The following is a 25,402-nucleotide window of genomic DNA, read 5'->3' as shown; positions in this document are numbered from 1 at the left end:
TGACTACCAACTCTGTCGTATTGTCCTCCCCCAACTGCTCGGTACCGTACCTGCACACAGAGAGTGCTCGATAAATACTACCACTATTCCTCACTGGGAAGCAGGGCCTAAAGCAGAGCTGGAGGAGTCTGCAGGGTGGAGGAATCAGTCCTGCAGAGTCAACCAGTTGCTTGCTGTTTCCTTTGCTCTCTTTTTGGGTGTGGTGTCGTCACGGCCAAGGCCTTGGAGACTACCAGGTTTTTGGGCCCAAGGACCTTGGGGAGACAGCTTGGTTTCCCTCAAATCACCTTGCCCCGCTAGCTGATTTCCTATTACAACCCAGCAGGCTCACCTCACCCCTCTAACGCTAACCTATCACTGTACCTCAGTCTTGCCTATCTTGCCTCATTCCCTCTCCCAAGCCCCATCTCTGGCCTAGAACTCCCTTCCCCTCCACATCCTACCGACCACCGCTCTCCCCACCATCCAAGCCCGATTAGAATCACATCTCCTCCAAGAGGCCTTCCCCGACTGAGCCCTCATTTCCCCTACTCCCTTTCCCTTCTGTGTCACCTATGCACAGCTCAGGAAGACCAAGGCCTTTTCCGGACCTTGGAAAGGAAGCACTGACCTACGAATCAGAAGGACCACTTTTCTGCCTTGTGACCACGGGGCTGGGGACGGGAAGTCAGCCCCCCAACAGTTGTTGGCATGCCAACAGGATCTGGAGTGACCTTCCTTTGGGGGCAGCTAAGGACTTCCCCGGCTCCCTGTGTTCAGTGATTAGGGGAGGCCCAGTAAGATGGAATTGTGAGAGCCTAATCCATAGGGCAATTTTTGAAATGATCCCGTTCTGGACCCTGATTTTTTTTTTATTTTATTCTTTTTTAGATGGACTTTGTTAAGCACTTACTATGTGTCAAGCACTGTTTTAAGCACTGGGGTATGAGAAGCAGCATGGCTCAGTGGATAGAGCACGGGGCTGAGAGTCAGAAGGACTTGGGTTCTAATCCCGGATCCGCCACATGTCTGCTGGGTGACCTTGGGTAAGTCACTTCACTTCTCTGTGCCAAAGTTACCTCACCTGTAAAATGGGGATTAAGAGTGTGAGCCCCATGTGGGACAGGGACTGTGTCTAAGCTGATCAACTTTTATCTACTCCAGAGCTTAGAACAGTGGTTGGCACATAGTAAGCGCTTAACAAGTACCATTATTAGACACAAGTTAATCAGGCTGGTCACAGTCCCTGTCCTCCATGGGACTCACAGTCAAAGCAGGAGGGAGAACGGGTACTGAATCCCCATTTTGCAGTTGAGGAAACAGGCACAGAGAAGTTAAGTGACTTGCCCAAGGTCGGAGCGGGCAGGGGCCGGAACAGGGATTAGAACCCATGCCCTCTGGCTCCCAGGCCCATGCTTCATCCACTAGACCACGCTGTTTCCCAGCATATCCACATCTGTTTGGGGGAAGGAGAGCTTAGCCGAAAGGATTATGCCCTTCTGGATCACTCAATCCATCAACGATATTTACTGACCGCTCACCATATACCGAGCACTATTCTAAGCGCTTGGGAGAGTACAATATAGCAGAGTTGGTAAGCAAGTTGCCTGCCCACAACACTCCTACCCCATCCCCTATAATACCGCTCCCCCCAGCCCAAGCACCTCCCCAAAATCACTACCAGGCCCACCCGATACTCCAACACTGTGGTGCCTCCCTCACAATTAAGTGAGAGATCGGAATAACCAGGGCTGAGCCTGGCTCTGTAACTCAATCCTCTACAACCTCTCACCTAACTTCCTCTCTCCCCCTCACATGAAAACAGCAACAGTAAAGGGGAAGGAGGGAGTGTTGACAGAAACAATCACGTGGCCCACTCCTTCAGCCCAGTAGCCACTCTCCTCTACCCCTTCCCCCGACAGCACAGGGCCGGGGACACCAGAAGACACTGCCCCAGCAGAGCTCATCTGTTGCAAGTGCCCTGAGCGGTCACATAATATTTTATTCTATTTGTTAATGCTTACTATAAGAATTGTGATACTTGTTCAGCACTGAAGAGAAGGGCCCTGCTGGGAAATCAGTACTTTGGGCACCGGAATGCAGAAAGCAACTGGAGAAACAGGCTACGCTCAACCCTGGGAAACAAGGTAAGCAGTTCCTGCTTTCTGGTTTCAGGTACTAAACTTGAGTGCTGGAGGCCCCTTCCCGGAGGAGGGACGGTGGCCACGACAGCGGGATTAGATGATCGTGAACCAGTGAAATGGCCCATGTTCATGTCAATAGCCCCACGGTATTTAAAAAGCAGCCTGGCGAGGGAAACAGGAAGTGATTAAGCAGGCTGCTAAATAGAGCTTCCAAGAAGCACCAGGGGGGTCTCTACGTAGTAGTAAGGCCAAACTCCACCCACTCACTCCGGCCATCTGCAGTGGCCTTTGTAGATTCCATTGGAGAGGTGCACGAAGGGGAAGGAGTTTTGGGCAGCCGGCCTGTGGTGCGGTTAGGCTCCGGCACGCAGCTCCCGGAAGATCACGAGAGAGCCCCACCCCAAACATCCAGTCGCCCCCGGAGTGGGGCCAGTGGCATTTCCCGGGGCTCACTGCAAGTCTGAACTCACTTCGGGATGGTGGTCGACACCGCCCCTTGGCCAGTGTCTATCTCCCCGCTGACCTCTTGCCCACATCCTGCCCCTGGCCTGGATCGCCCTCCCTCTTCATATCCTACAGGCTATGACTCTTCCCCCGCTTTAAAGCCTTATCGACGGCACGTCTCCTCCAAGAGGCCTTCATTTCCTTTTCTTCTATATGTCCCTGACCTGTTCCCTTTATTCATCCCCTCACTCCCAGCCCCACAGCATCTATATATACATCTGTCATTTATTTATGTTAATGTCTTTCTCCCCCTCTGGACTGTAAGCTCGTTTTGGGTAGCGAATGTGTCTGTTAAATTGTACTCTCCAAGCCCTAAGTATGGTGCTCTGCACAGAATAAGCGCTCAATAAATACGGCTGATGGACTGATGGGGGCATTCTCCACCCAAGAGAATGAAGGGAATCAGCAGGAGGAGGGGAGGTTCAGATCATGGCGATTACAAGTGACAGTCAGGGCAATTAAAAGTTTGAATAGATTTCCAAGAGAGGCTGAGGAAAGGAATGGGTTTTTTGGGTTGTTGTTTTTTTTTAAAATGGTATTTATTAAGCATTTACTGTGTGCTAGGCACTATACTAAGCACTGGGGTAGATGCAAGATAATCAGGATGGACACAGTCCCTGTCCCACAGAGAGCTCACAGTTTTAATCCCCATTTTACAGATGAGGTAACTGAGGCACAGAGAAGTGAAGTGACTTGCCCAAATTCACAAAGCAGACAAGTAGCAGAGGCAGGATTAGCCCTCTGTCCTAGATGATTTAGTGTTAGTTCTGGGGACAGGGGGTTGGTCTAGATGACTCTTAAGAGATTCCCCACCAGTTCTAGGATTTAGTGATACGAGGCCCAAGTGGTATGGGATGAGAGGAGAAGGGGAAGGAGAGGAGAGGTGTCAGGAACTGCCCAAGACCAGAAGTGGGGAAGCACAAACATCGGGGCACCTGCCCACCACACCACCCCCTGCCCCCAATTACTCCAGTGCCAACCCAGCACTCACAGATCCCTCCAGAGAGGGGCCCGCATTTCCATTTCTACTCTTTCCTCTCTGCTCTGTGTGCAATGAGAAGCAGTGTGGCCTAGTGGAAACAGCATGGGCCTGGGAACAGAGGACCTAGGTTCTAATCCCGGCTCCGCCACTTGTCTGCTGTGGGTGATCGTAGGCGAGTCATTTCCCTCCCTCTGTGCCTCAGTGACCTTATCGGAAAAATGGGGATTAGATACCTATTCTCCTTCCTACTCGGACTGTGAGCGCTGTGTGGGACAGGTACCGAGTCTGACCTGAATATCTTGTATCTTCCGCAGTATTCTGAACAGTGCTTGACACATAGGAAGTGCTTAAATTCCTCTATAATTACTATTAAGACTGTGAGCCCCATGATAGCAGCGGGGCTTAGGGGATACAGCATGGCCTGGGAATCAGAAGGACCTGAGTTCTAATTCCTGGTCCCCCACATATCTGCTGTGTGACCTCATACAAGTCATTTCACTTCTCTGGGCCTCAGTTCCCTCATCTGTAAAATGGGGATTAACAGTGTGAGTCCATGTGGTACAGGAACTGTATCCAACCTAATTAACTTGTATCTACCTCAGCATTTAGAATAGTGCTTGGCACATAGTAAGTGCTTAACGAGTATGATAATTATTAGTATCTGACCTGGGTCCAACCTGATTAGGTTGTAGCTATCCCAGAGTTTAGTACAGTGCCTGGCACATAGTAAGCGCTTAACAAATACCATGAAGAAGAAAGACAAAAAGTTTTGGTCTGGCCTGGCTCCAATGGATGGGCGCTTCTCAGAGGCTGGGGATGGGTTTGGTCCAGGTGAGGGGTTACAGGGGAAGCACAAAAGGTGAGCGGGGAGCACTAGACATTGGGAAGAGAGGGATGATATCACAGAGCAGCTGGGGGGGAGGGTGTGGCCTGAAACAGCGCACTTTGGAATTCCTCCCCCAGCCAGCCCCACCACAGGTGTGGCTTCGCCCGAGTTCTGAAACCAAAACCATGAAAGCCACCGGGACCTCACCCCAGCCCCGCCTCCCTAGGCAAGAAACCGTTAACGGAGTGCTGGGCATAAGCCACACCCCACGGCCCCAACCCCGACGCCGGGCCACGGCTCTGCGACCAGCGGGTGGCCCAAATTCCGAGTCCCGTCATTCCCGGAGGACAGATGGGGGCCCACCGTTCTCCCCGACGAGGCAGGGTCCACCCTGTCCGAGACTTGTCATTAGTCATCTACTTTGCTCAGATTTGCATACTTGCTTTCCTCCTTCCCGGAGAAGACAGACAAGTAGTCCGTCTCGGTTCACCTCCCTCAGCCTCCCAGCGCTGGACGACTCCCTCTGAACGAGGAACGGCTAGAACGGGACTTTAGAGAAACCCTCCTTGAAAGATCCCCGAGTGGAAAAGTCATTAGCTCATTTCCACCTCTGTTTGCAGATGGCAATATAAATTGCCCAGATGAGCCCTCTCCCTCCGGACCAGAAAGGAGGGGTGGGCTTGGGGAGATTTCCATTTTAGGCAGTGGACCGGGCAGGGACTGGGCCCCTCCCCGCCGGCCCATCACAGCCCCGGGGCTGCCGCCATGGGGAAACCAGCCACGCTGCTGGTCCAACCTAATCCGAGCGGCAGGACCCCAACGGACCTTCCCGGGAAGGAGGGAGCAGCCAAATGTGGCTCGAGGGGCTATTTCACATTTCCTGTCCCAATCCCTAGCCCTCTCAAGTGAACGAAATCCATGCCGGATGATGGTGGGGAGGGGAGGGGGGGAGACACACACACAGGCAGAGCCAGAAACGGAGACAGAGAGAGAAAGACAGAGCGGGATGGAGGCTTGCCCCTAGGCCCACCTCTTCCCCGCCAACTCTGCCGACCCCCGGCCCCGTCCAGGCGGTCCCCCCCTCCGGGGAGGGGGCAAGGGAGCACGCGCTCACCCGATTGGCCGTCACGGCCAGATTCTGGAGGTTCTGGAGCATGCCGACGTCGGCGGGGACGACGGTCAGGTTGTTGTGGCTGAGGTCCAGGTAGCGCAGCTTGCGGCAGTAGAAGAGCTGGGTGGGGATCTTCTCGATCTTGTTGCGGTTCAGGTAGAGGCGCTCCAGGTTGGTGAGGTTCCCGATCTGGATGGGGATGTAGGCGATGTGGTTGTACCAGAGCTTGAGGCAGGTGAGGCGGTGCAGGTGCTGGAAGCTGATGATCTCCTCGATGGTCTTGAGGTTGTTGTCCTTGAGGTCGATCTCCTGCAGGTTGTGGAGGCTGAAGATGGAGTGGGGGATGCGCTCCAGGTCGCAGCGGATCAGCTCCAGCTCCGTCAGGTTGACCATCTTCTTCAGGCTGTTGAGGACGATCAGCTTGGTGCCCTCGTTGTTGACGGAGAGCTTCTGGAGGTGGACGCCCACGTCGGTCACCACCTGGGGCAGCTTGGTCAGGTTGCTCTTGAGGCGCAGGACCTTGAGGCGCTTGAGCTCGCGCAGCCCGTCGATGACGATGTAGCGGTTGTTCTCGGCGCTGAGGTTGCCCGTCAGGTGCAGCTCCTCCAGGGTCTTCAGGCTGTAGATCCACAGGGGGATCTCCTTGATGTCCGTGAACTTGACGTGCAGGGCCCGCAGGTTCTCGCGCAGGAAGGCCAGGGCGGGCGCCTCGATGCGGGCCGCCGTGTGGTAGAGCCAGAGCTCCCGCAGACCGGCCAGCTGGGCGATGCTGGGCGGGACGGTGACGTCAGGGATGAGCTCCAGCTTGAGCACCTCCAGTTCGGTCAGGTCGAAGACGGTGTCGGGGATGCCGCTGAGCATGAAGAGATGCAGCTCCAGCTTGTCCTGGGAGTTCCGGGTCAGGCGCTGGCGCAGCTTCTCCAGGGTCCACTCGTTGTTCAGGTTCAGCTGCCGCAGCTTGTTCTCACTCACCTCCGACAGGAAGACGGCGAAGCGCTTCGAGTAGAGCGGGTCGTACTGGTCCGTCAGGTGCAGCATGAAGGCGAAGTCGTTCTTCACGTCCGGGATGTCGCTGTAGCTGCTCTGCTCCCGGATCGACTCGAACGAGTACTTCTTCAGCGAGCGCCGCAGCATCCACCAGAGCGTGTACACGCAGATCAGCCCGTAGAAGAGGACCAGGCTGATGTAGAAGGAGGCCAGGATCTTGAAGAGGGTGGCCAGCGGGTGGGCGCAGCGGTAGGTCCGGTAGCCCGTCAGGCTCTCGATGTCCACCGTGCAGTCCACGTCGAACCGGATGTGGTGCACGAAGTAGACCGTGTAGCAGAGGATCAGGACGAACTTGATCACCTTGATGATGGTCTGCCGCATGTAGAGGCGGTAGACGACGTCCCCCTCCTCCACGTGGGTCCGGAACTTCTTCACCTTCTCGAACAGGGCCTTGGCCTGCTCCCCTTCCTTCTTGTCCAGCACCCCCGTCTCCGACCGGTCCACGATACCCTGCTCCAGCCGCGACTTGCTCCGCTGCAGCATGGGCACCGTGGCCTCCACGTCCTCGCTCACCGTGGAGGACTTCTTGTCCGCCGCGCCGTTCATCTTGCCGAAGGCCGGCTTGGGGTCGCTCTCTTCCACCACCGTCTCCGACAGGGCCCGCGTGGTCCAGGGCGAGTCAAAGCACTTGAGCAGGATGGAGACGAAGTGCTCCAGCTTCGAGCTGGTCCGGGGGAACTTGAACCAGAAGTTGCTGCAGGCCAAGAAGATGAGCGTGTGCAGCAGCACCAGGTAGGGGAAGTACTTGGCGAACCAGTGGAGCCGGTTCTCGTAACACACCGCGTCCACGTAGTTGTACTGGTGCCGATCCAGGTCGTAGCGGATGCCCGTGGGGCCCGGCTCCGGGGCCACCGTGGAGTTGGGGTAGCCGGCCTCGGGCCCGCCCGCCGCCGCCCGGCCCCGGAAGGAGTCGTTGCAGGAGCCCGTGGTGACCCACTTGCAGGGCAGGCAGATCATCTTGTCCTGGGTCACCTGCAGGGTCCCCCCGAACACCGCAATCATAAGCATGACGATGGAGATGTAGTCCGTGAACACGTCCCACCAGGGCTTCAGGATGCGGTAGGCGGGCTGAGTGTCGGCAAAGTAGCGCAGCTCCGTCACAGGAATCATGGTTCAACCTGGAAGGAAGCCACAGGCAGGGGGTCACCGGCCGAGGAGAGGGAGGCTCCGGGGACCGGCGACCGGTGGCCGGGTCGGCCGGACGCCTCTCCCCACCCCGTCACGCCTCCCAGACCCCACGCCTTCTTCCCGCCGGAGCTGGCCGGGACCGATCCGGGGACTTGCCCGGCCGGCCAGAGGTGTGGTGAAAACAGAACCCGGGGCATTACCACCTGGGCCAGGTGGGGTCGGGGTGCGGCGGGGGGCCCCCCCAACGGACAACCGCTACCCCGAAATCGAATGCCGCACGTTCCGGGGCGGGAGAGGGGCTGGCAGCCGGGCGGAGAGGAGAAGGCTGGAGCCGACCCTCAGAGGGCTGGAAAGAAACTCTGGCGTCATCTTAGGCGGCTGGAGATCAACGGCGGCTCCCAGGGGAGAGATTTGGAGAGGGTCACGCCCCTCGTCTTTCAAGTTCAGATTTCCGTCTCGGGATGACAATGCCGGCTGGGTCACCTGATGTCTCAGGACGGCAAAGAACAGCACGGGCTGGGGGACGACATTCGACACCCTGCTATTACCTGGACGGACGGCACTCCCCCCTGTTCAAACGGCCCCTTTCTTCCGAACTTAGAGTGCTCCGCGTGCTCGGCATTTTACATGTTAAGGAAAGGGGAAGGGAAGGGGGGAGGAGTGGAAGACCGTGGCCCAGGATGGGATCGGTCAATTTCCCGGCAAACGCGCGGGCCCCAGGTGTCCATCCCCGTCCCACCAGACCACCAGACGGCGCTTCCCCAGGAGCCGGGTCACGGCGGAGCCGGCAGACACCACCGCCGCTCTGATTTGGCGGTTTCCACGGCTGGGTGTCTGCCTTCTCCTGGGTGGTCCGTTGGGGCCCAGGAGAGTGACACAGGACTGCCTGGGCAGGGAAAGAATTAGAGGAGAGGAGATCTGGACCCAGCCGCGGGAGTCTGCCCGACGGTAGGAAGCTCCCTAATAACAGGGCTAGGCTTCCTCAAGCCACCTACAATGTGGGAAACCAGCACTTTACGACCTTCTGAATCATCCGGCCTTTCCTTCCACTCCAAGATCAAGCTCCCATTTCTATGTTTTCCCCCCTATTCTCTCCTCAGCCTGGAGCCTAACACTAAAAAAACTAACCGGGAGCCTAAACATATTCTCTGGTGAATGGGGCTTTCGCTAAGATTATCTGCCCCGTAGAAGCCGAGGGCAGAGCCGCCCCCAAACTGGGCCTGACAAAGGCCAGGGAAGAGTTGGTCTCCATTTTCCCCGGCCCATACGTGATTTCCTAGATTCGTAATCTACCTTCACGTCTGTCTTCCCCTATAGGCCGTAAGCTCCTTGGGGGCAAGGATAGCATAGACCAATTCAGTATTCTCCCAAGCGCAAGTCCAGTGCTCCGCACACAGTGAGTCAACTGATTGATATTTCCAGCAAGGAGGAGTGAGTGGTGTCACTGGGCAGGGAGAGTTTGACTCAAGTTTGAAGAAAAAGCTTGAGGGGGGCTGGGGAAGGAGGAGAGAAAATGGAGAAATACCATAGTAATTATGATATTTGTTAAGTGCTTACTATGTGCCAAGCACTGTTCTACGTGGGGCACACAGTCTCGGTCCCCATTTTACAGATGAGGTAACAGACACAGAGATAAGTGGCTTGCCCAAAGTCACATGGCAGACAAGTGGTGGAGCCGGGATTAGAATTTGGCAACTCCCAAGCCCGTGCTCTTTCCACTAAGCCATGCTGCTTGAGCGCTTACTGTGTACAAAGCACTGTACTAAGCGCTTGGGAGAGTACACTATACGAGACACATTCCCTGCCCATGACGAGCTTAACAGGGTGGGTAGACATGGTCCCTGCCCACAGTGAGCTTACAGTCACCAAGCCCCCAAAACAACTAAGACGCCCCTGCTGCAAGAAAGACCGGTAGAGCTCGTGAGAAGAAAGAGCGAAATGATGGGGACTTTTCCCCACCCCGCAACCAAACTACTCCAGCCTTTCAAGAGAGATGAGCCAGGGAACCCAGCCTGGTCAAACCGGGTCACTAACCCCCGGAGGAGAGGAACAGGTTACAAAAAGCCAGCCCAGTCATCCTAGCCACAGTTATGACCAGCTCCAGAGGAGAAACTGCTCTAGGTTACGATTGTGGGTTGGCTCGGATACCACAGAAAATTAGCTCCACGACCTGTAGGAGAAAAGAGAGAGATTCTCGGCGAGGCCACCGCTGGAGAGGGTACAGAGAAGGATGACCTGCGCAAGGGAGAAACTGCCCGTTGTGGAGCGGCGGAAAGGCTTTGGCTCTTTTGTTTGGAAAGACTCGGGTGGAGGGGAGTCGGGATTGAATCCACAGAATCATGACGGGCGAGGAAATGCGGGAAGAGCTGAAGAACCCACCAACTGAAGCCTGAGGTTCCAAAAAGGAAATTCTTCACCCAGTAGGTGGGAAGCATTTGGAAGTCATCACCGTAGGAACTGTGTAGACTGAAAACAAAAGTAGATGTGGATACATTAACCTATGAGTAGCTTATCATGGGTTATGACAGACACAGCCAGGTTTCTCAGGTGATTATGACAACAGCTGTATTTGTTAAGCACTTAGTATTTTCGCTAAGTGCTATGGGAGCCGCTACAGGACAATCAGCGTGGCGAAGTGGATGGAGCACGGGCCTGGGGGTCAGCAGGACCTGTGTTCTAATCCTGGCTTCGCCACTTGTCTGCTGTGTGACTTTAGGCAAGTCACTTCTCTATGCCTGTTACCTCATCTGTAAAATGGGGATTAAGATTAGGAGCCCCATGTGGAACATGGACTATGTCCAATCTGAGTAACTTGTTTCAACCCTAGTGTTTAGTATAGTGCCGGGCAGAGGGTAAGCGCTTAACAAATACCATTTAAAAATAATAATAGTAATGATCAGGTCATAGTCCCTGATCCACTTGGTCCAAGTAGGAGGGAGAACAAGAATGGATTCCCCATTTGACAGATGGGAAAACTACAGCCCAGAGAGGTTAAGTAACTTGTCTAAGGTCACACAAGAGACACACAGCCCTAACCACCGGGGATCGATGATCAGGAAGGCAGAGCTGCCATTTTGGGAGACAAAATATCGCTCTGAGGACACTGAACCAGACTCAGGAACAGCATCACTTATGATCTTAAGTCCCAAGCGGAGTGAGATGAACTCTTCTCCCACAGCTACCCCAAAGGAAGGGTAGGTTCTGACCTAGGAGGGGAAATGAAAAGCAGATTGGAGTCTGTAGTCTGGACAGGGCAATCTCCCTGGGTTGCCCAGAGCCAGCAGCAGGAAGTTATGCCTGCCCTCTCCCCAACTTCCCTCCGATGCTGTTCACGCCGAATCAGCAGTCAGCCGGCCAAGATCCATGCTGGGGACAGAAAGGCCTCCCTTGCGCTGTGGTGGAAAGAGACAGAGTCTGTCTTTTTCTAAAGACCAGTCCTTTATCCAGACAGCTTCGGGCCCTGTGATCCCAGACCAGGAGGCGGGCAGAAGGCGCAGTCACCAAGGGTTCTTTAGAACAGGCTGCTCTGACCTGGTTTTCTGAATAATAGTAATAATAATTGTGGTAATTGTTAAGCACTTACTCTGTGTCCAGGAACTGTACGAAGCGCTGAGGGGGATATGAGCAAATAGGGTTGCTGTAGCCCCTGTTCCACATGGAGCTCCCGGTCTCAATCCCCATTTTCCAGATGAGGTAACTGAAGGCCAGAAAAGTAAAGTGACTTGCCCAAGGATACAGAGCAGATAAGTGGCAGAGCCAGGATTAGAACCCATGACCTGACTCCCAAGTCTGAGATCTATCCACTACGCCAAGAAGTTTCCAGGGAGACGCCCCTGCCAGGCTGTTCTCCCGCCGCAGAGCCCTCCTTTCCTCTCATGAGCCCCAAAGCAAAGTCAGGCTTCCTCTCGAGACAATCTGACTGCAGGGGAAGGAAGCCTGCTGCGCGCTTACCGCAGACCCGGACCCAGGCCCTGCCAACTGCAGACCGGCTTCAAGGAGGGTCTCTGCAGGTGGAGGGTTAGCAGAGGTGTGGCACGGAAAATCTGACCTGGCACGTGCCAGGCACCCGTCCACACTCCGCACATTCCGAAAAGACGGCTCGGCTATTTCCCAGAGAGTGGGGCGGGCGCCCACCAGTCTTGGAGGGTCCTATTCATTTCTTCATCCGACGGCGTCAGACTCAGCTTGAAAAAATCCATAGCAGTAGCCCAGAGCCCCCAAGAGAGAAGCTCAGTAGATGATCTAAGAAGCAGCACTCCCTCAGGAAGCCTTCCCCTTGTGGGTCTTCTCATTGCACCCTGAAATAGAGCCCAGGCCTGGGAGCCAAAAGAATCTGGGTTCTAATCCCGGCTCCTCCACATGCGTGCTGCGTGACCTTGGGCAAGCCACATAACTTCTCTGGGCCTCAGTTACCTCATCTGGAAAATGGGGAGTACGACTGTGAGCCCCATGTGGGACAGGGACTCTGTCCAACTCGATTAATCTGTATCTACCCCAGCACTTAGGACAGTGCTTGGCACACAGTAAGCGCTTAACAAGTGCCATTATTATAATTATTGTTTTATCAGCCAGGACCCCGGGCTCAGGCAGCAACCGCGCTTAAGCCCACAGGATGTCCCCGGTTTAGAAGAGGAAACTGAGACAACAAGCCGCGAATCAAATCCGTTGCTCGGAATCGGTGCAAGAGTTAGTACCTGCCCCCTCCCTGAAGGGGTATCCCTCGGTGAAGGGGTGCCCGACGCGGGTCAAAGCCGGCCCCGGGAATCCTGGCGAGGCGTGGGACCGAGTCAGCCCCTGGAACCACCACTTCCTGTGGTGCAAGAGGAGGAGAAAGAGGGCGGGGAGGGGAGAGACTTTAAACGAAGCGCCGACAAGGAAGTCGTCCCAGCCTCTAAACCCCAGCTCCAGTTCCACCCTTCCAATAGGGTGTCAACGGCGGGAATGTGGCCCACCAGCCGATGAGGGTTTATTTAGGTCGCCTTGGCAATGCCAAGGCGGGCTTTGGGTGAGGAGGGACCAGTGACTCGGGGTGGGAATCCCAGCGGGGTTCCCGTTCGCCCACGCGGGAAATGCTGTGGACGGGGTGGTGTTCCGTGCCACTTTCGGAGGACGCGGACCCCAAATCTGACCCCAGGGGTACGTACGGCTGGCAGTTGGAGCAGAGGCAAGGGGTGGTTTGGGGCTGGACCCTTCCTGCCTCACTCCTAGGAAGACCCAGGCAGTCTGGGCAGACCATCGCAGATACCCAGAACACAGTTGTTGGTTTTTTTTAAATGGTATTGTTAAGCGCTTACTATCAAACACCGTTTTAAGCACTGGGGTAGATATGTTACTTCGTTAGGACCCAGTCCCTGTCCTGCATGGGGCAGCGTGGCTCAGTGGAAAGAGCACGGGCTTGGGAGTCAGGACTCATGAGTTCAAATCCCAGCTCTGCCACTTGTCAGCTGTGTGACTGTGGGCAAGTCACTTAAACTTCTCTGTGCCTCAGTTACCTCATCTGTAAAATGGGGATTAACTGTGAGCCTCATGTGGGACAACCTGATTACCCTGTATCTACCCGAGTGCTTAGAACAGTGCTCGGCACATAGTAAGCGCTTAGCAAATACCAACATTATTATTATTATGGGGCTCATAGTCTAAGTAAGAGGGAGGAGAACTGAGACACAGAAATTAAGTGACTTGCTCAAGGTCACACAGCAAGCAGTCGGCAGAGCCAGGATTAGAACCCAGATCATCCGACTCCCAAGCCCAAGATCTTCCCACTAGGCCAGGCGGCGTCTGGGGAGTTGACAAGGAACAGTGAAAGGCGACCGAAATGATCCAGGGGCTGAGGTGGGTGGAACGGCTTCCGGGCGGAGCGTGGACAAGCCTGAAGTCCTCACAGTCATAAGAAGGGCGGGTGGGGCAAGCATCCAACCCTTGTTCACCAACTCCTACTCCAGCGGGCCCAGTGGCAATACCTGAAGCTTGGAACGGAGAAGTGGTTCAAAACCAATAAAAGAACACACTTCTTCACCCAGCGGATGGGAAGCGGAGAGAATTCATTCCCGCAAGAAGTGGCACAGACGGCGGCTGTCTTTGGGAAGGGAGTTGGAGGAATTCAGAGATTCCAAGGAAGTACTAGAAAGAAGAGGGGGCAGAAATGGACTCTAGACTATAAGCCCCTTGTGGCCAGGGCACTTATCTTCCATCTCGGGTGTATGGTGGCCTAGTGGAGAGAGCAAGGGTCTGGCAGTCAGAAGGACCTGGCTCCACCCTTCCCTGCTGTGTGACCTTAGGCAAGTCACTTCACTTCTCTGGGCCTCAATGACCTCGTCTGTAAAATGGGGGTTAAGAGTGTGAGCCCCATGTGGAACAGGGACTGTGTCCAACCTGATTTTCTTGTAACCACCCCAGCTCTTCACACAAGCCTGGCACATACTAAGCACTCAACAAATACCACAATTATTAAAAGACAAAAATAAACAAACAACCAACCTACCTCAGCCTTTGAGATCTGGTCACTGTCTGCTTAGGGACTTTACTACCCAACACTTGGCAAAGGTCCAGAAGAAAAAAACAACAACTCACAGAAAAATAATTTACAGGGAAGAACCCTGGACTTCAAGTTAAAGAGAAGGGGAAACTATTCATTCATGTGTCTTGTCTACAGATTCTACTCTTCTGAGCGTGAGCGCAGTTAGTGGGGAGGGAACATATCTACGAATTCTGTCGTACTGAAATCTCCCAAAGGCTTAGTTCAGTGCTCTGCACAAAGTAAGCACTCGATAAATACTGCTGATGGATTGACTGTCCTCAAAACAGTTGCAATGCAACTGTTTTACATTGCTAGAACTGGGAGGACTGAGTTCACATTAAGGGCCTGTGGCCTTCTGCTAAATATGATTTGAAGCTAAGCGACAAAAGGGAAGAGAGAAGGGATAACTATAAAAACGGAATTTTGTGAAGGAGGGTGGTGACCCACGCCTTCTTAGCTGGCTTCCCATCGCCAATGGCTGTTCCTACTCCTTTTCCTTGGGACTTTTAGTTTCTGTCTCCTTGGGGAGTACAGCTGGACCGCGCTATCCAGGCTCAGCCCGGAAATCATGTCGGCCTGCACAACACAGGGAGGGACGCTAAGGCTGAGTGTCAGCAGGGGCTGTCCGCGGAGACGGCCGCTGGAACCGGCTGCCCCCTGAGACTGAGACACACCAAGAGAGCCCTGCCCAGCACGGAACCACTTCCCTCTCCAAATCTCCCTCTGCCTGCAGGCACAACCAAACACTAACCATGCCATTACTTGCCTCACTTATGTTACAAGTCTGTAACGAGTTATTCTGTTGAGGAGGGTGGAATGAGCTGTCGATCTCGCCTGTCTCAACGCCGACCCCTACCCCACGTCCTGCCTCGGGCCTGGAATGCCCTCCCTCCTCAGATCCGACAGATAATTACTCTCTCCTCTTTCAAAGCCTTATTGAAGGCACAACTCCTCCTTGAGGCCTTCCCAGACTAAGCCCTACTTTTTCTCATCTCCCACTCCCTTCTGCGTCGCCCTGACTCGCTCCCTTTGCTCTTCTCCCCTCCCAGCCCCACAGCACTTATGTGCATATCTATAATTTTATTTATTTGTATTGATGTCTGCCTCCCTTACTCTAGACTGTAAATCTGATGTAGATAGGGACTGTGACCGTTTATTGCTGTACTGTACTCTCCCAGGCGCTTAGTACAGTGCTCTGCACACAGTAAGCGCTCAATAAACATGATCGAATGAATGAATGACCACCTCCCCTGAGACCTGAAGTGGACTTAAATGGGTGGGTATCCAGGGTGGAGCACTGTACTAACCGCCGGGGTGGATAAAAGCAAATTGGGTTGGAGAGAGTCCCTGTCCCATGTGGGGCTCAGTCTCAATCCCCATTTTACAGATGTAATAGGCCCAGAGAAGTGAAATGACTTGCCCTAGGTCACAGAGCAGCAATTGGAGGAGCCAGGATTAGAACCCATGACCTTCTGACTCCCAGGCCCATGCTCTTATCCACTAGGTCAACCTCCTTCTCTAAGCAAGGAGGGTTTGGGTGAGAGTGTGAGGAATCTTTCTTGAGGGAGCTCTCTTAAGGCTAGACATTCACCTGTCTGGAGTGGTTCAGCTGCCGTTCTTCATGGAGGCAAGGAATAATTGTATTTTTTAAGCGCTTACTATGTGCTTGGCACTGCACTAAGCGCTGGGGTAGATACAAGCTAATCAGGTTGGACATAGTCCATCTCCCGCAATGGGCTCACGATCTTAATCTCCATTTTATAGATGAAGTAGAGGCACAGAGAAGTTGAGAGACTTTCCCAAGGTCACATACAGACAAGAGGCAGTTGTCTGTGCCTGTTTCCTCATCTGCAAAAGGGGATTAAATAATCTTTCTCCTACACTCTTAGTCTATGAACCCAAGTAGGACAAGATTCTGTCCAACCTGATTACCTTGTCTCTACCCCAGCCCTTAGCACCATAGATGGCACAGAGTAAATGCTTAACAAATACTGTTGTTATTAATATTAAGATCCTCCTGCATTTACTAGATCCAGATTCAGTATCTGCAGAAAACACGAACTGAATCAAATTCATAGCCCACATGTCTGGAGAAGCAGCATGGCCCAGTGGAAAGAACAAGGGCCTGGAGTCAGAGGAACCGGGCTCTAATCCCAGTTTTGCCCACTGCTTGCTGTGTGAATTTGGACGAGTCACTTAACTTCTCTCTGCCTCAGTTCTCCCTCCTACTTAGACTGTGAATACCATGCAGGACAGGGACTGTGTCCAACCAAATTAAGTTATATCTGCCCCAGCGCCTAGAACAGTGATTGACACAGTAAGCGCTTAACAAATACCATTAAAAAAATGAACGTGACACCGCTTATCTCTAGGACTGACCAGAAAAAGAGACTGCTATTGACTTAAGCCATCAGTGCTGCCTGCTACCAAAACAGCCTAAACTGTTGGCAAGGGGTGGGTTTCAAACCCCTCATGAAAGGGGATTTTTCTGTAGGGGAAATGGAACACAGAGCCCCTTTTGTTGAAAGAGAGAGCAAGAGTGACCAGAAAGCTTCCCAGGAGAGGAAGCTTACTTCTTTGGCCCAGTGTTAATAGAACAAGGGAGGTGGGAAGAATTCATTGCCAGCTGTCCTTCAGCAATACTTTCCCAGGGAAGTGGGGTTGTGTCGAAGGAGCTGGTTTTCCGAGCGAAATGGGAAAAAAAACAAAAACACAAGGTCACGTGGCCCCCGTACCATACCTCCAGCATATGAGAAGCACTGTGGCTTAGTGGATAGAGCACGAGCCTGGGATTCAGAAGGACCTGGGTTCTAATCCTGGCTCTGCCATCTGTCTGCTGCGTGACCTTGGGAAGTCACTTCACTTTGCTGAGCCTCAATTCCCTCATCTCTAAAATGGGGATTAAGACTGTGAGCCCCATGTGAGATCGGGACTGTGTCCGGCCTGATAAGCTTGTATCTATCCCAGCAGTTAATACAGTGTCTGGCACAAAGTAAGCGCTTAAATACCAAAAAAAAATAAATCCCTGCAGCAAGAATGACATACATAGAGAGACAGAAACAGAGAGACTCACGCAGCAGCCAAGTGGAAAGACACAAAGGCTTCGGGGATCCTCTCCGAGACAGAGAAACTGGAAAGGGAAAAAGCGTGGTCCAGCATCCAGAGACCACAGGCCACAAATCCCCTCAGAACAGACACCACCCGATTGGGCCACCAGCAAACAGTCACCTACACTCGGATTGTGGGTATGAGTCAGGACCATCCCGGGCCTGATGTGGGCTGGCTCACTAGTCACACTGGGCGGGAGGACCGCACCCTCCATTCGCCTGAGGAGCCTGACAATGGGAGGACTTCGTGGCCCCAGGTTGAGAGGAAGCCATCCTTTGCCAAGCGTCAGTGCCAAGGAACTTTTAGAGCAAGAGCAAGCCTCCTGAAACGGGTTTTTCCTTCTGCAAACTAGTGAAGGGTGCCTCAGTTACGACTGGGGGTGTTTAGACTGTGAGCCCCAAGTGGGACAGGGACTGTGTCAGACCTCACTGACTGGTACCTACCCCATCACTTAGAACAGCGTCTGACAGAGAAGCACTTAAATACTAAAAATAAATAAATAAAAATGTGGAGGGCTCAGAAGAGTCGATTGGTTCTTCTGCAGCTCTTCCTCCCTCTCACTTTGCCTTCAAGGCGAAGCAAAATTTTGCTGCCAGAAACATGACAGAAGCCCCCACTCCTCCAAACAGTTGCCGCGGGCAAGACTTGGAGCACCACAGCTTCTCCTCCCCTCACTGAACAGGCTAGAAACTGGAATTGCCAAAGAAATACCCTGGAGCAGGGTACTGACAATTGTTTTCTGTTTTTAAGATACTCATTAAGGGCTTACTACCTGTCAAATGCTGTTCTAAACGCTGGGGTAGATCGTGTTAATTAAGTTGGACACATTTCCTGTCCCTCATGAGGCTCACAGTCTAAGGAGGAGGAAGAAAGGTATTGAACCCTCATTTTACAGTTGAGGAAACTGAGGCACAGAGACCTGCCCGAGGTCGCAGAGCTGGGATTAGAAGCCCGGTCTTCTGACTCCCAGGCCCGTGCTCTTTCCACCAGGCCATGCTGGTTGCCTTTCTGGGCTCTGACCCACTTCTCCCTGGTCAACCACCCCCCCCGAAAATGGGGGCTCTTGACAGCTTTGGTCTTTCCAGCCAGCCAGAACCTCGAGGGTGGGGAGGACGGGGGAGGGGGTGCTGAGTCAACCCCAAAGAGTTCACAAAAGGCGATCTGTCCGGACAAGCAGGCAGAAGGAAGTTAACGCAGGCTGCAGAAGAGGCGTATATGCAGAACTACCTTCCTGAAAGGTTACGAAACCCTGGAATGGGCTCCTGGGAGAGGTTGCGGGAATCTCCTTCCCTGGAGATCTTAGACGGCTAGCAGAGAGGCACCCATTAATCTGGGACTGTTTCTAATCGGCCCGGCACAGAGGCGGAGAAAGGAACGAGCGGCATCTCCAGTTCCTGCCTGCCCTAGGGACCGGAGATCCAACCGGCTCCCTCCCTGACGACACAAGCCACCTTCCACTCAAGACCCGCTGCCCTCGGGCTCCAACCCGCCTGGAAAACCATTCAGGGAGGTCACGTTACAATGAGCCTCTTGAAGGGATGTAGAAGAAGGCGGTTCAAACCCTGAGCTTTTCACTGGCAGGGGCGTGGAGAGAGAATCAGTCCAATGACTCCTTGGAACCAACAGAATTGGCAGTCGGCTCTAAAGGGGTGCCCCAGTGGCTGCGAGAGGGTGGAATTTTACTGCTACTTACTGCGGCCAAATGCCGTACTGGGTGTGAAGCTGAATTGCATCAATCTATTTAATTTTGAGGTTTCAAGCCCTAGAGAGATGTTTAAACACAAACACGCTCATGGAACGCATAACGTGGGAGATTACATTAGGAAAGGACTCAAAAGAGAAGAAAGTTTCAGCCTAATGAAGAGCCAACATCCTCCAAGAAGCAATGTGGGAACGGCCACGACAGAGTCCCCGGAAAAGCAAGTAATTGCACCCCGCTAAGCCAAGCCAGGAAAAAAGTCAACACCTCTAGCTTCCAAGAGAGAGTACCTCTATTCTGGAAAAGCCGAGTTTGGAATACAGAGACCACTCCTCTGCATCCGGAGACAAATCGCTACATTACAAGCCCCTGAGGGGACCACGGACACAGAGATGCAATCGGCGGGAAAAAGATTCAGCAAAAGGAGGAGGCAGAGAGGGGGAGCTAAGTTAGGATTCGGTGAATAGGAGAGCCAGCTGAAGGAGGGCACAAAGTAAGCACGTAATAAGTACTATAATTATCATTTTTATTATTCTCTGTGCTTCAGTTACCTATAAAATGGAGATTAAGACTGTGAGCCCCATGTGGGACAGGGACTGTGTCTGACCACTGGTTAGCTTGTATCCACCCCACCGATTAGTACAGTGCCTGGCACACAGTAAGTGCGTAACAATGATCATTTAAAAAAAAGGATAAGGGAGGTGGTTTGAGAGAGAATCTAGGAGGAGTCCAAATGGTCTTAGAGTAAAATATCTAGAAGCAGCAGAGCACAGGAAGAAGTACAACCCTGGCTGAGGAAAGAAATCCCAGCATGCCTTACAGTCTGGACAAGGATTTTGCCTTTTTCCTAAATCCCTTCAAAGTCCTGCAAACATCCCAAAGGTTTCCCTCGCAAAGCACAGAAGTCTTAAGAGCATGATCCCCAAATCCCACTTCCAAGGCAAGATATTCGGGGTCAACACTGGCAGGGAAAGAGGAAGCATTACCGGAACTTTCTCTCAAGACACTCTCCTGCCTCATCCAAAACACACCCACATACATCTCAGCTCAGGATTCGAACTCAAGAACCAAGGCTCTCTTCAGCAAGAAGCTGCTCCTCGGCACCAAGGGGAAGGGGTGAGAGCTCGGGCCAGCATAGCAACCGCCGCCTTCGCAGGCCATTCTCTTCTCAGAGAGCCGTGGGGCTTAACTAGGTCGGGTCCCTCCTCTCCACTTCCTCTCCCTCCTGACCGTCTCCCATCCCGACATCCTGAGACTGTGATGCAGGCAGATTAGGGGGCACAACTGCTGCCTCGTCGGACACTTGTTGCTCAAGGCAGAGCAACTCTAACACAAGAGAAAGCCCTGCTTCTTCCCTGGCTTCGTCAGGCTTTTGAGGAAACAGGTTGGAGGCCTACTGGACGGGGCAGGGGTCTGGGAACCCCAAACCCAATAACGCGGAAGGAGATATGAAACCGAAACAGGCCTCTGCTGCCGGCAGCTCTGCTGCTCTCGGTGGCAGAACTAGTGGCTCAAAAATCCAGGTTTGGAGGCAGGGAGCCCAGCAGGAAAAAAGGAAAATTGCCAGCATGAGACCCTCTGCCCTTCTTGACAAATCCCAGCTTGGTGGGTGGAACAATCAGCCTTTCAGTGATAGTCTGACAAGACTGATAGTCCTCTACACGAAGGCTTGTTGTGGGCAAGGAATGAGTCTTCCAATTCTATTAAACTGAACTTTCCCAAGCGCTTAATACAGTGCTCTGCACACAGTAAGTGTTCAATATATACAACCGATTGATTGAAAACAGCTCTTAGCAAAAAGGCCCCAGGGTGTCTTTTAGACAAGGTTTGGGCAAAAACTGAAACCAGTTTGGTCTGATCTGCTGAAAGGAGGAAAACAAAGCAAAGAAGCTAAAAACAAAAATCTAATTTTAACCCCTGGGAATCACCGGCCAACTGGGAATCTAGCACATTCCCAGAGAGTTTCAGGACCCCAAGCCTCCACCCCAGAAAACCTAAGTTAAGCTTTCAGGTGCCAGGCAGTGGGCTGTTTAGAAAAGGAGAGGACGGCGGACTCTCCCCTGACTCTAACCCGATCCCAGCTGGGGCACCTGCGACCTGTGGTGATAGGTGCCGCAGGAAAGCAGATAGTCGGTTGCCCTTTGCTCCTCCACCAGAGACTCTGCTGGGCATTGTCAGCCACTGACTCTTCCTCATCCAAACTCGGAGGCCACAGGTGTTTTTGTTGAAAGCACCCAGGGACATGAGAGAAAGAGAGAGAGGAAGAAAGAGAGAGGGAGAGAGAGAGAGAGAGAGAGAAAGAAAGGAAGAGAAAGAGAGAAAGAGGGGGAGAGAAAAGAGAAAGAGAGGAAAAAAAAGAGAAAGAGAGGAAAAAGAGAGAAAGAGAGGAAAAAAGAGAAAGAGAGAGAGAGAGAAAATGAGAGAGAGACAATCACAGCTCTAACCTCACAGCTGGTTCTGCTATCTGCACGTCAGTTCTCTGTGCTGGAGTAAGGTGACATCTGTGCGGGTGGGACGCTGATTTCCTGTTGAAGTGCTGCATTCCCCAAGCGCCATGGGAGCAGCCTCTCTCTGCAAGGGAACAAGAACCCAGGATCAGCGGGCAAGCAGTGAGGCTCAGAGTGGATGGGAGGCCGGCAGCCTCCCCGCTCAGCCCAGGTTACTGACTTTTGGTCAGGTCAGCCTGAGCTTCGGTTTCCCCAGGTGCCCATCTGGCAACAGAGAAGCGGCGAGGTCCAGTGAAAAGCGGAGTTCGGGTCTAGAAGTCAGAGGTCCTGGGTTCTAACCCTGGCTCTGCCACTTGCCTTCTGGGTGACCTTAGGCAAATGACTTCACTTCTCTGTGCCTGAGTTACCTCACCTATAAAACAAAGATTAAACCCTCCTCCTTCTGACAGACTGTGAGCACTATGTGGGACAGATATTGTGTCCAACCTGATTATCTTGAATCTAACCCCAGGGCTTAGAACAGTGCTTGACCCATTGTAAGTGCTTAACAAAAAATCATACCCCTTTTTTTTTTAAAAAAAAAAAAAAGGGTTCCCTCCGCTCCCTGCTTTCCTTATGGATGAATGAGCTCTTGCCTGTCAAGTGCTCTGAGCTGTGAAGGTTAATTCTTCACTGAAAGCTAAGGAGAGAGAGAGAGAGAGAGATTCCCCAACAAGGAAAAGGAATTCCCCATCCCCTCCCTAGGGTACCACAGGTAACGGTTGGAAGTTAGGAAGGAGGAGTTACCATCAGACTGAGATCCGTATCCTTGAAGAAAATGGAATAGCCCTAAATACCCAACATTTCCACACTCAGCCTTCCCATCACAGAGGCCTCTGACCCACATCTAAGAGATGTAGCTGGTCAACACCTGTTCTCCCTCCTATTTAGACTGTGAGCCCCATGTGAGACTTAATATCTATCCCAGTGCTTAGAACAGTGCTTGAAGCAAAGTGCTTAAGAAACACCATTATAATAAAACACTACTGGAGCTAGAGTTGGGCATAATAATAATTGGGCATAATATGATGAGTTGGGTTTCCTGATAGCTTTTCCTGAAGTTTCCAGCAGAGAACCGGAAATCCCCAAATCATTCATTTGAGGGGCTAAGGACACAATGAGGTGGCTGGTAGGAGTCAAGTAGAGGAATCAACACCCTAGCTCTAGATACCTCGGCCAATGATAGCGTTAAACTTCAAGGACCAGGAATCCGAGGACTATCATGAACCTCCCAGATAACCCCCGCCACAAGCCACCTGTGCCCCTTTCGTCTCCCTGCACTAAAAATCCAGGTCTATTTAAGCCCCAAGACTAATAATAAAATAAAGTATGAAGCTTGTTAAGCACTTACTATGTGCCCAGCACTGTTCTACGCCCTGGGGGTAGTTACAAGTTAATCACGTTGGAAAGAGTCCCTGTCCCACAACGAAGCTCCCAGTCGAAGTAGGAGGGAATAGGATTTAATTCCCATTTTACAGATAGGGTAACAGGCACAGAGAAGTTAGGAGACTTGCCCAAGGTCACACAGCAGACACGTGGCATAGCCGGAATTAGAACCCAGGTCCCTCTGACTCCCGAGCCCAAGCTCTTTCCATAAGGCCATGCTGCTTCTCACCTACCATTACCCCACCATTTAGCAGCAGAACCCAAACCACTCCTAGGTAGAGGGATTGATTCAGAGGACACATTCACACAGCGTCACTTCAGCCGCTACGACAAACCAACCTTTCCCATCTTTGCTTCACAGGAAGCATGTCTGACCTTCAGCCAGCCTGCTAGTCATAGCCACTAGCCCCAGCCCACCAGCTGGATGGGGCCTGTCCCAGCCCCCAGTATGTGCCGGTAGCAAGAGATGCCTGTTTTCTGGTCAGGAAGCTCTGCTCTCTGCTTTCCCTGCAGGTGGGATATCTGCTAGGAAGTCATATGGATGATAACCTTGATGCAAGATGAACCCGGGGAAAGGGAGAGCCACCCCCCAGGGTGAGAGGGGAGAGGTTTAATTTTGTTTTGCCCTGTGTCTCTCTCCTACAGCTTTCTGCTCGTTGGCACTTGATGTACCAGAAGCTCTTCAGGAGGCAGGGGACACAAGGAGCAGCGGGGTCAGAGAGGCTGGTCGTCAAGGACTTCCCTGCCACCTCCAAGAACATGAAAAGGCCTTTGCCGGTCCCATCCCACATCCCATTATATCCTCCGTCAATTCCCTACGGTCTCCTTCCTGGTCCAAAGGGGCCTCGGGGCCTCTTTCCTCCCACACTCCCAGGGAAAGCACAATGGGCCACTGCATCAGTTTAGCTCTAACGAGCTCTCAGAACCATCCTGCAATGGACATTAAGTGGTCAGCGACTTGCCAACGGAGAAGGGTTCCCTAGCCAAACCTGGCTTCCGCAGGCTCGGGGGAAAAAAAACACCAAGAAGAGATCCAGTGAGTCAAACTTCGCTCTCCTGGCCTGCCTCTTCCTGCCGGGTCCTCCTTGGGGGGGCGGGGGGTCAAGCCTCCTTCTCCTGGGGGAGAGGGGGTCAGGACCCCTCCTCCTCCTGGGGGGAGAGGGGATCTGGCCTCCTCCTCTTGGGTGGTGTCAGGCCTCCTCCTCCTCCTGGGGGGACGAGGGGGTCAGACCTCCTCCTCCTCCTGGAGGGACGAGGGGGGTCAGGCCTCCTCCTCCTCCTCCTGGGGGGACGAGGGGGGTCAGGCCTCCTCCTCCTCCTGGGGGGGACGAGGGGGGTCAGGCCTCCTCCTCCTCCTCGGGGGACGAGGGGGGTCAGGCCTCCTCCTCCTCCTCCTCGGGGGACGAGGGGGGTCAGGCCTCCTCCTCCTCCTCCTGGGGGGACGAGGGGGGTCAGGCCTCCTCCTCCTCCTCCTGGGGGGACGAGGGGGGTCAGGCCTCCTCCTCCTCCTCCTGGGGGGACGAGGGGGGTCAGGCCTCCTCCTCCTCCTCCTGGGGGGACGAGGGGGGTCAGGCCTCCTCCTCCTCCTCCTGGGGGGACGAGGGGGGTCAGGCCTCCTCCTCCTCCTGGGGGGACGAGGGGGGTCAGGCCTCCTCCTCCTCCTGGGGGGACGAGGGGGGTCAGGCCTCCTCCTCCTCCTGGGGGGACGAGGGGGTCAGACCTCCTCCTCCTCCTGGGGGGACGAGGGGGTCAGGCCCTCCTCCTCCTCCTGGGGGACGAGGGGGGTCAGGCCTCCTCCTCCTCCTCCTGGGGGGACGAGGGGGGTCAGGCCTCCTCCTCCTCCTCCTGGGGGGACGAGGGGGGTCAGGCCTCCTCCTCCTCCTCCTGGGGGGACGAGGGGGGTCAGGCCTCCTCCTCCTCCTCCTGGGGGGACGAGGGGGTCAGGCCTCCTCCTCCTCCTCCTGGGGGGACGAGGGGGGTCAGGCCTCCTCCTCCTCCTGGGGGGACGAGGGGGTCAGACCCCCTCCTCCTCCTCCTGGGGGGAGAGGGGGTGAAGCTTCCTCTCCGCCCACGACTTCCCTGCAGGAAGCCGGTGTCCGGTGGATGCTGTGGGCACGCGAGCCGGGCTCCCATCAGTCGGTGAGTCGGTGACCCTCCCTTCGCCCCCCCCCCCACCCCCCCCAGGACCAGCCGCCTCCACCGCCCCGCTGGAGCAGGCGTCCGGGGGCTCCCCCAGCGCCGTCTCCTCCCCTCGGCCCCTGCCCCCGTCACCCGGACACCCGAGGGAGGTGACAGCCCGGCTCCGCCCCCGCGCCCCTCACCGAAGCCGGGCCGCTCCGCGCTCCGGCCCGCCGGCCTCCTTCCTCCGCCGCCGCCGCCTCCTTTTGTTTGTCCCTCACTGCACCACCGGGGCTCCCCGCCACCGCCGCCCCGGAAGTGACGTCAGCGCCAGGACCCGAGGCCCCGCCGCCATCTTGGTGAAGGG

At 54.1% G+C, this 25,402-nt stretch overlaps 1 protein-coding gene and 1 long non-coding RNA gene across 2 annotated transcripts in view; one reads left to right on the top strand and one right to left on the bottom strand.

Annotated features, from left to right (window-relative positions):
• Positions 1-25,305, bottom strand: part of LRRC8A (leucine rich repeat containing 8 VRAC subunit A) — a 29,542-nt gene extending 4,237 nt beyond the window's left edge. Inside the window, exons 1-3 of the mRNA XM_029062021.1 lie at positions 25,239-25,305; positions 21,490-21,616; positions 5,550-7,711 (exon numbers count right to left, since the gene is read on the bottom strand). Coding sequence (XP_028917854.1) covers positions 5,550-7,703 — 2,154 coding nt within the window. The 5' untranslated portion in view covers positions 7,704-7,711; positions 21,490-21,616; positions 25,239-25,305. The remainder of the gene's footprint in view (positions 1-5,549; positions 7,712-21,489; positions 21,617-25,238) is intronic.
• Positions 1,903-25,081, top strand: LOC120638326. Its single transcript, XR_005659928.1, has 3 exons — positions 1,903-2,126; positions 23,563-23,953; positions 25,003-25,081. It is a non-coding gene; the product is annotated as an uncharacterized LOC120638326 (long non-coding RNA).
• Positions 25,306-25,402: the final 97 nt, after the last annotated feature.

The sequence above is a fragment of the Ornithorhynchus anatinus genome, chromosome 4, assembly GCF_004115215.2.
Source record: "Ornithorhynchus anatinus isolate Pmale09 chromosome 4, mOrnAna1.pri.v4, whole genome shotgun sequence".
NCBI lineage: Eukaryota > Metazoa > Chordata > Mammalia > Monotremata > Ornithorhynchidae > Ornithorhynchus > Ornithorhynchus anatinus.
The sequence above is the reverse complement of the archived record's forward strand: the minus strand, read 5'-3'. Positions and strand labels throughout refer to the sequence as shown.